The 12,897-nt window shown below is 40.7% G+C and overlaps 1 protein-coding gene across 1 annotated transcript; it reads left to right on the plus strand.

Moving 5' to 3' along the window:
* Positions 1–238: 238 nt before the first annotated feature.
* On the plus strand, positions 239–3,484 carry ajm1 (apical junction component 1 homolog). Its single transcript, XM_062989034.1, has one exon. It carries the CDS (start codon positions 239–241, stop codon positions 3,482–3,484), a length of 3,246 nt encoding a protein of 1,081 aa, XP_062845104.1.
* The last annotated feature ends 9,413 nt before the right edge of the window (positions 3,485–12,897 follow it).

A 12,897-nucleotide genomic window follows, 5' to 3' on the forward strand; every position in this document is an offset into this window, starting at 1 on the left:
TCATCAGTTACCTCATTGGATAAAACTATTATTGGTGTGTGTGCTTGTCACCAACTCAATGCTCAGTGTTAGACTGTTAAACGAAGACACTTGCTAAATAGTGCTTGGTTCTTGATTATCATTTGTTGTTGTTATCAATATATTGTACATATGAACTGAAAATAAAATAAAATGCTGTTTTTTTTTGCAGGATATTTTAATCTAAAAATGATTTTATGGATAGAACTAATGGAGTAAGATGACACGCACAGATCTTCCCAACCTACAACAATCTATTATGTATCAAGCTGCTGAAGTGAAATCCATCTCTACTCATGCCCAATCATACTGTTCCTGTAAACAATGTGATTCTACATACATCTGTGCACTAAAGGATATCTGGAACAACACAAAGGGGCACGGTCACATGTTTGATACTGAGTCTCTACACACACTTAAATATAACACAATAGAAATGGAATACCCATATAGAAGGGCTGACAAATATACAGCTTACCCAGAAGTTGCTGGAAATCTTGTAGACCAACAACAAAGGCACAGACTTCGGTTTTCCTCTCCAGACATATATAACTTAAAAGTAACCTCTCAGAATTTGACTGCTGAAATGACTGGTGAGGGTTTACTTAAACGGAGAACTAGATCAAGAAGTGCTCCCCGAGTCCAGACCAACTTTATTCCTCTGACACCTAAAGCCTCACCACCAGTTGCAAGAAAAAAACATGATGTTCAGAGGTCTCCAAAACATATGCAGTGGGGGCCAGAGGTGTCTACTCAAAGGGAACCCTTTTATGCATTGTCTCAGACCCTAAATAATAAGGTACATCCCATCAAGCTGCAGCCACAGAAGACTGATTCCAGCATGAACTGCCCTGTGTATTTTTCTGAAAGTCTGGAAATGGAAAGGCCGGAAAGACGTTCCACTAGTCCTCATGTAAGGTGTCGACTAGACATTAAGCCTGATAAGGAAACCTTGCAGCAACATGGTCAACAATCCTTTCCAAGGGTGGACAACCCCTGGCCAAAGTTTCCCAGTACTGACAGTCAGAATCTTAAAGTACCTTTTCATTTTTCAGTGTCCAGAACGCCAACACCCACTGAATCTTTTATAGGTGACTATAGACCTACATACCAGTATTCCCAAAGGGTGCCGAATACTTACATGCTGCCACCGAAAACATCACTACAACAGCTTTCTGCTCAACAAGAGTTAAGGAATTACTATGGGAGAGAACACAGCACTCACTTAAGCCAGACAACAAATTTCTTTAATGAAGAGGATTTGGCAAATTATGGCTCCCCAGCGTTAGCTAATCAAGATGAGTATTTCAATGTTCCCAGTCAAACAAACACTCCCAAGCATGACTATGTCCATGATCAAAGCGCCTATGTTGTTCATACAATACCTGCCAGGGCATATTTTACAGAAATAGACCTGCATCATGATCCTTTACCCAAATACCCTAACTCACATGCTTATGAACCAGGGCAATACATAATACAGACACCCCCAGCACGAACTTTTTATAGGGATGATCCTAGGACATATCAGATTCAAAAGGTCCCCCCTGAGATTTTCTATGTTGGTGATTCTTATATGCCACCACTGGAACCTCATATTCCAGCAAATTTCAAAGAGGGTAGGAACCATGCTCATATGGTTCAGCCACAGTCACATGATTGGTATGGCTCAGATGTATCTGGCTATTCCACACATTATTCTTCTTCATACACCTCCCAGGGTACACCAACAAGAGTTCGACAGGAGCCCATGCTTACATCTTGGTACACAAACCCATGTGTAAAATCAGCAAGGGTGGTAACTGACCAAAAACCTTACTCAAGATCTTGGGATAATATCCTTAGTACTAATGTAGAAAGGGAACAGCCTATGCCCTGTGGAAAAAGTGACGAGAATCTGATATGTCAGGGTAAACAAGCTTTGTCAAAAAATGACAAAAGACCAGTACCTGTAGTTGTTAATCTTTCAAGTTCACCAAGGCGATATGCAGCTCTATCCTTGTCTGATACTTCCCTGATGGAAAAAACCCCAAATGATTTTAGGCATACACCAAGCAAACAGTGGTTTTTGACACCTGAGATCACCATCACAGATAATGATAACAAACCTAGCAAGGGTAATAAAGCAGGGGCACGTTCTGCCAGTTTTGATGTTCTGGATTATAAAAGTTCCCTAAATGATGATGCATCATACACTGAGACAATACCCTTCATAGGTAAAGAAAAGACACATTATAGTGCCTCACTCCAACAAAGCTTAGAACAGCTTGACAAACTTTTAGCTGACCTGGTTACTGATTACAAACCACGCTCTAGTGGAGGGCCTAGTGAAGACCTGCTGGATAACCTCAAGACGCCTACTGATAAAGATGAGGCAGTATCATCCAGAAAAATACATTTACAGGAAGCATCTGGCAATACCATGCCCCTTAACAAACAGCCAGCCCCAATAGAATCTTACATAGAAAGGGAAACTGAGAGGAGTTGTGATGATCTTCAGAGCAGAGAGGGGTGTTCCCCTGACCAGAGTCCAGATGCAGATGATACCATGATGTGTTCTAACAATAAATGCCGTCGGATAGAAACATTGTTTAATGCTTGTCTCTACTTCAAATCCTGCCACAGCTGCTACACTTACTACTGCTCTCGCAACTGCCGTAGAGAAGACTGGGATATTCACAAGGAGAGCTGTCTTTATGGACGAATTGGCAGTGTGTGTCGCCACATTATTAAGTTTTGTAGAGAAACTGCAGAAGTCCACAAAGCTTTTTCACGTATAGCAAAAGTGGGATACTTATCCAGAGGAAGGGGTGTGCTGTTTTTGGGATTTCCAAACCCAGCATCATCAACAAACTTCCTTCAGTTTGGTCTGGAAAGCCTCCTTATGTCTCCAACTTACCTTTCTGTACGTGAACTAGATGGATTCAAGGATAACCTTGGAGAGTATTGTAAGGAGCTTCAGGACGCAGGTAAAGAGTATGACCCCAATGAATGTTTTCTCTTGAATGTATCCATTGCTGTTGGTGAACAGTTGCCTGATGGGCCATCACCAAGGGTCCAAACCCCGACAGTCAGGAAGTATGCCAAGGTTGCTTTGGCCTCATACAGTACAGAACGAAAGGTCCATATAAAGGAGAGTGACATGGAGACACTAATCCTCACTCCACCACCAGGTACAACTGACATTGACAAGGAAGGTGAGCAAGGTAGAAAAGCTAGGGAGATATGTTTTATCAACATTCAGCGGGAGCTAAGGATTCGTGGGGTGTTTCTTCGCCAGGAGTACCCACAAGTGTACCAAAAACTCTGTGAGTTTGTGGAGAGCAACAGAAGGTTTACTCCTACAACTATTTACCCTTTTGACAAAAGAACTGGCAAACAGTTTATGTGCATGATAATGGCAGCTTCTGAGCCACGGACTTTGGACTGGGTAGCCACTCCTCACCTTCTGGATGATATTATCTAAACAAGTGCACATTTTAAGTACTTGTAAATATACAAATATGCATATATATTGTTATATGGAAAAGATCAATATTTCAAATGTATTATAAATGTTTAAAATTATGTATTTTGTTATTAACAAAATAATATATCTTATAATGTATTTATTATTTATATCATTATTTTTGGTTAGACAAATAACCATTTATTAATATTACTAGTTTAAGAGGATTTTTACTGTTTTACATTTTCAGTATTGTTTGTTTGTTTTTACTGCTTTTATTTTTGACATTGTACTATTATTTCTTAAATAACCCACGGATACAGTGATGTTAAATTTGCCTCTTTTCATTTGCATATTGTAACATGGTTCATCTGGCAGACTACTTCGGCAGTAGCTAGAGAGTTGTGCCCTTTAGCTTTTTTTTTTTCTTTTCTTTTCTTTTCTTTTCAGCAGAGGGGGCACACACCTCATGGCCGTTATTGCGGTTTCTCACTTTTAGACTTGGTCCTCTGTTGGCAAACCTTCTATCTCGCTAAAGCTGTGATACCAGGCTTGCTCTGTTCTGCATTATCCCTGTATTCTGTCCACTTTCTTCATTGTGGGTTTGAATGTTTTTGTTTCGTTAATTTGTACCTTTGTTTTCGTTATTGTGGCCACCCCATTTATTTGCAGTTGTTCCTTTTTGGCAGTGGCTTTTTAGCCACAGAATTATTCTGCCTTGGTTAAAACATCCTGCACTTGTGTTCTCTTTCATTCTTGCAGATGACCTACAATGAAAGATTTTAGACAAAGGGAACCTAAATAAAATACATTTTGTAAAACATTATTATTTTAAAGAGCAGAGTTTTCAAAACTATTTGTGTGATAACTATATTAAGGAAATAATAAATTTAACTTATTTTATGAGATCATCAATATATGTAATAAACTGTTCAACATCGACTTTGTGTAGAATCTACATTCTGACAAGTAGGTTGGTATAGTTGGGTTTATACTAAGTACTAAACCATGTTAGCATCTGAATGGCTAAAAAATAAAACAGAAATTTTACTTCGGAGTGGTCTTTTATTGAATATGTTGGGTTTGAATGCCACTGAAACTGTGAACACCATTTTTCTAAAACCTATCCCAAAACTGAGAGTTTAATTTACAACTCAAGCAAAACATCTCAATGTTACATAAACAAGTGTTGGAAGTTTCAGAATTAAATTTATAATTTTGGAGATGTTTTCCTCTGCTTATAATCTTATATCGCTAATCGCTAATCTTATAACACTAATATCGCCAGTATAAGCTTTAAGATACAGACTGCATCTTTATTCTTTGATGAGCATGTTTAGATCTTGTAATAAAGTGTTCTCTATTGACTTTGTGTAAAATCTACAATCAGAATGCTGAACTGGTTCTGCTCATATTGTTTATGTTCATTTTACTGTTCTACATTAATGTCATGTTCTTTGTCACTGTTTTTATTCAATAAAGCATGATGACTTGTTATGAAGCTAAGTGATATGTTTTATGTTTTGCTGGGACACTAATACACTTGTCAGCTCCATACTGTATGTTAAGATACCAAAAATTTGGACATAGTTATTGACATACCTTTGAAGGTTTAACTTTTGTCTTGTTAATATTTTAAGACATTTTTCATAATCTTTTATATATTTAATTTCTTGGGCCATAGTTTGGAAGACTCTCTAAAAACATAAATTACATTTTTAAATGGTCTGGTAAACTGATATTTCATAATAGCAACAGTGCATCACATAAAAAAAGCTCATAAATTATTTTAATTTTAGTTAGTAAAATAACCCAGGCCATCTTTGTGGAGAGCAACAATTCTATTTCTCACATCCTCAGAGAGTTCTTCGCCATGAGGTGCCATGTTGAATATCCAGTGGCCAGTATGAGAGAATTGTACCCAAAACACCAAATTTAACAGCCCTGCTCCCCATTTACACCTGGGACCTTGACACATGACACCAGGGAGGGACAACGACACATTTGGGCACAATTTGGACATGTTCACTGTGGGGTGTACTCACTTATGTTGCCAGCTATTTAGACATTAATGGCTGTGTGTTGAGTTATTTTCAGAAGACAGTAAATCTACACTGCTATACAAGCTGTACACTGACTACTCTAAGTTATATCCAAGTTTCATGTCTATAGTGTTGTCCCATGAAAAGATATAATGAAATATTTGCAGAAATGTGAGGGGTGTACTCACTTTTGTGATACACTGTATAAGCTGCAAACAAGTAATTTGACTTTATTCTCAAAATATTACGAGTTAAATATAAAAATCAGTGGCCCTCAAACGTTGTTGCAGTATCTTCTTCTACAGTACTGCAAAAGTAAGGATATTATATAAAGTTATATATACAGTATATATATATACAGTATATATATATATATATACACACACACATATATATACATATATATATACAGGGTGGGCCATTTATATGGATACACCTAAATAAAATGGGAATGGTTGGTGATATTAACTTCCTGTTTGTGGCACATTAGTATATGGGAGGGGGAAAACTTTTCAAGATGGGTGGTGACCATGGCGGCCATTTTGAAGTCGGCCCATTCAGCAAGAGCCCATAGCGTTGCACTCGCCTCATGTCACTGGAGAGTGGCATCAGTCGAACATCCCTTCGGCGGATATTAGCTACTCACAAATGGCACCCTTACAAACTCCAGCTGCTGCAGCATCTCAACGAGGATGACCCAGATCGGCGCACTGAATTTGCAGAATGGGCAAAACAAAAATTGGAACAGGACCCTCAGTTTACACAGAACATTTTGTTCAGTGATGAGGCAAACTTTTATGTGAATGGTGAAGGTAACAAACAAAACCACCGCTATTGGTCTGACACTAACCCACATTGGATAGATCCCTCCAAGACTGTTGGAACACAAAAATTGATGGTATGGTGTGGTATATGGGGTACAAAGATAGTGGGGCCATTCTTCATCAATGAAAACCTCAAGGCCACTGGATATTTGAAATTGCTACATGATGATGTGTTTCCCTCTTTATGCACTGAAGCTGGCACGTTCCCTGAGTTTTTCCAGCAAGATGGTGCACCACCACATTATGGGTGTCAGGTCCGAGCATTCCTAGATAAACAGTTTCCTGGAAAGTGGATTGGTCGTCGTGGGCCAGTTGAATGGCCCCCAAGGTCTCCCGATCTGACCCCCTTAGACTTTTATCTTTGGGGTCATCTGAAGGCAATTGTCTATGCTGTGAAGATACGAGATGTGCAGCACCTGAAACTACGGATACTGGAAACTAAAGTTGGATCCAAAATGGCCGACTTCAAAATGGCCGCCATGGTCACCACCCATCTTGAAAAGTTTCCCCCCTCCCATATACTAATGTGCCACAAACAGGAAGTTAATATCACCAACCATTCCCATTTTATTTAGGTATATCCATATAAATTGCCCACCCTGTAGTATATACGTATATATACAGTATATACATATATACATATATATAATATATAATATATATATACAGTGTATCACAAAAGTGAGTACACCCCTCACATTTCTGCAGATATTTAAGTATATCTTTTCATGGGACAACACTGACAAAATGACAATTTGACACAATGAAAAGTAGTCTGTGTGCAGCTTATACAACAGTGTAAATTTATTCTTCCCTCAAAATAACTCAATATACAGCCATTAATGTCTAAACCACCGGCAACAAAAGTGAGTACACCCCTAAGAGACTACACCCCTAAATGTCCAAATTGAGCACTGCTTGTCATTTTCCCTCCAAAATGTCATGTGATTTGTTAGTGTTACTAGGTCTCAGGTGTGCATAGGGAGCAGGTGTGTTCAATTTAGTAGTACAGCTCTCACACTCTCTCACTGGTCACTGAAAGTTCCAACATGGCACCTCATGGCAAAGAACTCTCTGAGGATCTTAAAAGACGAATTGTTGCGCTACATGAAGATGGCCAAGGCTACAAGAAGATTGCCAACACCCTGAAACTGAGCTGCAGCACAGTGGCCAAGATCATCCAGCGTTTTAAAAGAGCAGGGTCCACTCAGAACAGACCTCGCGTTGGTCGTCCAAAGAAGCTGAGTGCACGTGCTCAGCGTCACATCCAACTGCTGTCTTTGAAAGATAGGCGCAGGAGTGCTGTCAGCATTGCTGCAGAGATTGAAAAGGTGGGGGGTCAGCCTGTCAGTGCTCAGACCATACGCCGCACACTACATCAAATTGGTCTGCATGGCTGTCACCCCAGAAGGAAGCCTCTTCTGAAGTCTCTACACAAGAAAGCCCGCAAACAGTTTGCTGAAGACATAACAACAAAGGACATGGATTACTGGAACCATGTCCTATGGTCTGATGAGACCAAGATTAATTTGTTTGGTTCAGATGGTCTCAAGCATGTGTGGCGGCAATCAGGTGAGAAGTACAAAGATAAGTGTGTCATGCCTACAGTCAAGCATGGTGGTGGGAATGCCATGGTCTGGGGCTGCATGGGTGCAGCAGGTGTTGGGGAGTTACATTTCATTGAGGGACACATGAACTCCAATATGTACTGTGAAATACTGAAGCAGAGCATGATCCCCTCCCTCCGGAAACTGGGTCGCAGGGCAGTGTTCCAGCATGATAATGACCCCAAACACACCTCTAAGACGACCACTGCTTTATTGAAGAGGCTGAGGGTAAAGGTGATGGACTGGCCAAGCATGTCTCTAGACCTAAACCCAATAGAACATCTTTGGGGCATCCTCAAGCGGAAGGTGGAGGAGCGCAAAGTCTCGAATATCCGCCAGCTCCGTGATGTCGTCATGGAGGAGTGGAAAAGCATTCCAGTGGCAACCTGTGAAGCTCTGGTAAACTCCATGCCCAGGAGAGTTAAGGCAGTTCTGGGAAATAATGGTGGCCACACAAAATATTGACACTTCAGGAACTTTCACTTAGGGGTGTACTCACTTTTGTTGCCGGTGGTTTAGACATTAATGGCTGTATATTGAGTTATTTTGAGGGAAGAATAAATTTACACTGTTATATAAGCTGCACACAGACTACTTTTCATTGTGTCAAAGTGTCATTTTGTCAGTGTTGTCCCATGAAAAGATATACTTAAATATCTGCAGAAATGTGAGGGGTGTACTCACTTTTGTGATACACTGTATATATATATGTGTGTGTATGTGTAGTGTGTGTTGCATTTAATTTGTTTAATTTGATCTACATATACGTATACGTATATGTACTTATACGTATAGTATATACTGTATACACTATATTGTCAAAAGTATTCACTCACCCATTCAAATAATTAAATTCAGGTGTTCCTTCCATGGCCATACATTCCAGGTGTATAAAACCAAACACCTAGGCATGGAGACTGCTTCTACAAACATTTGTGAAAGAATGGGGAAGACAGAAACTCAGCCACGAAGTGGTAAGCCACGTAAACTGACAGAGTGGGGTCAGCAGATGCTGAGGCGCATAGTGCGCAGAGGTTGCCAACTTTTTGCACAGTCAATCGCTACAGACCTCCAAACTTCATGTGGCCTTCAGATTAGCTCAAGAACAGTGCGTAGAGAGGGTTTCCATGGCCGAGCAGCTGCATCCAAGCCTTACATCACCGAGCGTAATGCAAAGAGTGGATAAGACACAGCAATGCTGATGAAGTTTTTTAACACCTCACTGTCACTGCTGGACTAAGAATAGTCCACCAACCAAAAACATCCAGACAACAGCACTCCATGGGCAGCGTCCTGTGACCACTGATGAAGGTCTAGAAGATGATCAACTCAAACAGCAGCAATAGATGAACGATCATCTCTGACTTTACATCTACAAGGTGAATCAATTAGGTAGGAGTGTCTAATAGAGTGGACAGTGAGTGGACATGGTATTTAAAAACTTCAGCAGTGCTGCTGTGCCTGATCCACTCATACCAGCACAACACACACTAACACACCACCACCATGTCAGTGTCACTGCAGTGCTGAGAATGAGCCACACCTAAATAATACCTGCTCTGTGGTGGTCCTGTGGGGGTCCTGACCATTGAAGAACAGCATGAAAGGGGGCTAAAAAAGCATGCAGAGAAACAGATGTGCAGTCAGTAATTGAAGAACTACGAAGTGCTTCTATATGGTAAGTGGAGCTGATAAAATGGACAGTGAGCGTAGAAACCAGGAGGTGGTTTTAATGTTATGACTGATCAGTATATATACTGATCAGTCATAACATTAAAACCACCTCCTGGTACCCACAGAGCAGGTATTATTTAGGTGGTGGCTCATTCTCAGCACTGCAGTGACACTGACATGGTGGTGGTGTGTTAGTGTGTGTTGTGCTGGTATGAGTGGATCACAGTGAACATGTCCAAATTGTGCCCAAAGTGTCAATATTTTGTGTGACCACCATTATTATCCAGCACTGCCTTAACCCTCCTGGGCATGGAATTCACCAGAGCTGCACAGGTTGCTACTGTAATCCTCTTCCACTCCTCCATGATGACATCATGGAGCTGGTGGATGGTAGACACCTTGAACTCCTCCACCTTCCACTTGAGGATGCGCCACAGGTGCTCAATTGGGTTTAGTCCATCACCTTTACCTTCAGCTTCCTCAGCAAGGCAGTTGTCATCTTGGAGGTTGTGTTTGGGGTCGTTATCCTGTTGGAAAACTGCCATGAGGCCCAGTTTTCGAAGGGAGGGGATCATGCTCTGTTTCAGAATGTCACAGTACATGTTGGAATTCATGTTTCCCTCAATGACCTGCAGCTCCCCAGTGCCAGCAACACTCATGCAGCCCAAGACCATGATGCTACCACCACCATGCTTGACTGTAGGCAAGATACAGTTGTCTTGGTACTTCTCACCAGGGTGCCGCCACACATGCTGGACACCATCTGAGCCAAACAAGTTTATCTTGGTCTCATCAGACCACAGGACATTCCAGTAATTCATGTTCTTGGACTGCTTGTTTTCAGCAAACTGTTTGCGGGCTTTCTTGTGCGTCAGCTTTCTTCTGGGATGACGACCATGCAGACCAAGTTGCAGTGTGCGGCGTATGGTCTGAGCACTGACAGGCTGACCTCCCACGTCTTCAACCTCTGCAGCAATGCTGGCAGCACTCATGTGTCTATTTTTTAAAGCCAACCTCTGGATATGACGCTGAACATGTGGACTCAACTTCTTTGGTCGACCCTGGCGAAGCCTGTTCCGAGTGGAACCTGTCCTGGAAAACCGCTGTATGACCTTGGCCACCATGCTGTAGCTCAGTTTCAGGGTGTTAGCAATCTTCTTATAGCCCAGGCCATCTTTGTGGAGAGCAACAATTCTATTTCTCACATCCTCAGAGAGTTCTTTGCCATGAGGTGCCATGTTGAATATCCAGTGGCCAGTATGAGAGAATTGTACCCAAAACACCAAATTTAACAGCCCTGCTCCCCATTTACACCTGGGACCTTGACACATGACACCAGGGAGGGACAACGACACATTTGGGCACAATTTGGACATGTTCACTGTGGGGTGTACTCACTTATGTTGCCAGCTATTTAGACATTAATGGCTGTGTGTTGAGTTATTTTCAGAAGACAGTAAATCTACACTGCTATACAAGCTGTACACTGACTACTCTAAGTTATATCCAAGTTTCATGTCTATATGACATGTGTTGTCCCATGAAAAGATATAATGAAATATTTGCAGAAATGTGAGGGGTGTACTCACTTTTGTGATACACTGTATATATATATATTTAAATTTTCAGCATTTAGCAGACGCCTTTATCCAAAGCGACTTACATTACAGTTACAGTATACAGTCTGAGCAACTGAGGGTTAAGGGCCTTGCTCAAGTGCCCAACAGCAGCAACCTAGCAGTGGTGGGGCTTGAACCAGCAACCTTTGGATTACCAGTCCTGTGCCTTAACCACTAGGCTACGGCTTGCCTAGTGGTTATATATATATATATATACTGAGAAAGGTATATATATATACTGATATATATATATATATATATATATATACTGATATATATATATATATATATATATTTATATATATATATATATATATATATATATATATATATATATATATATATATATATATATATATATATATATATATATATATATATATATATATATATATATATATATATATATATATATATATATATATATATATATCAGTATATATATATACCTTTCTCAGAATCACTATATATATATATATATATATATACTGTATATATACAGTGGGGAAAATAAGTATTTGATCCCCTGCTGATTTTGTAAGTTTACCCCCTTACAAAGACATGAACAGTCTATAATTGTTATGGAAGGTTTATTTTAACAGAGAGAGACAGAATATCAACAAAAGAATCCAGAAAAAAAACATTAAATAAAGGTTATTAATTAATTTGTATTTAATTAAGGGAAATAAGTATTAGATCCCCTACCAACCAGCAAGAATTCTGACCCCACAGACCGGTTATGTGCCCATGAGGCACACAAATTAGTCCTGTTCCTGTATAAAAGACACCTGTCACAGAATCAGTTTCTTCCATTCAAATCTCTCAACCACCATGGGCAAGACCAAAGAGCTATCCAAGGACGTCAGGGACAAGATTGTAGACCTGCACAAGGCTGGAATGGGCTACAAGACCATCAGCAAGAAGCTTGGTGAGAAAGAGACCACTGTTGGCGCGATCATTCGAAAATGGAAGAAATACAAGATCACAGTCAATCACCCTCGCTCTGTAGCTCCATGCAAGATCTCACCTCGTGGGGTAAGAATGATTCTGAGAAAGGTGAGGTCAGTCCAGAATTACACGGGAGGAGCTTGTCAATGATCTCAAGGGAGCTGGGAGCAGAGAAATGCTAGATAATGACCCCAAGAACACCATCCCCACTGGGCATTTCTCTGCCTCCAAACACGGCGAGTGGAGTTGATGCCAAAGAGCTACATTTGTGTCTCATCTGACCATATCAAATTCTCCCAAGCTTTCTCTGAATCATTCAGGTGTTCATTGGCAAACTTCAGACGGGCCTGTACATGAGCCTTCTTGAGCAGAGGGACTTTGCGGGCACTGCAGGATCTCAATCCATTACGGCGAAGTGTGTTACCAATGGTTTTCTTGGTGACTGTGCTCCCAGCTCCCTTGAGATCATTGACAAGCTCCCCCCGTGTAATTCTGGGCTGACCTCACCTTTCTCAGAATCATTCTTACCCCACGAGGTGAGATCTTGCATGGAGCTCCAGAGCGAGGGCGATTGACTGTGATCTTGTATTTCTTCCATTTTCGAATTATCGCACCAACAGTGGTCTCTTTCTCACCAAGCTTCTTGCTGATGGTCTTGTAGCCCATTCCAGCCTTGTGCAGGTCTACAATCTTGTCCCTGACGTCCTTTGATAGCTC

Source organism: Trichomycterus rosablanca, chromosome 26 (assembly GCF_030014385.1).
Source record: "Trichomycterus rosablanca isolate fTriRos1 chromosome 26, fTriRos1.hap1, whole genome shotgun sequence".
Lineage (NCBI taxonomy): Eukaryota > Metazoa > Chordata > Actinopteri > Siluriformes > Trichomycteridae > Trichomycterus > Trichomycterus rosablanca.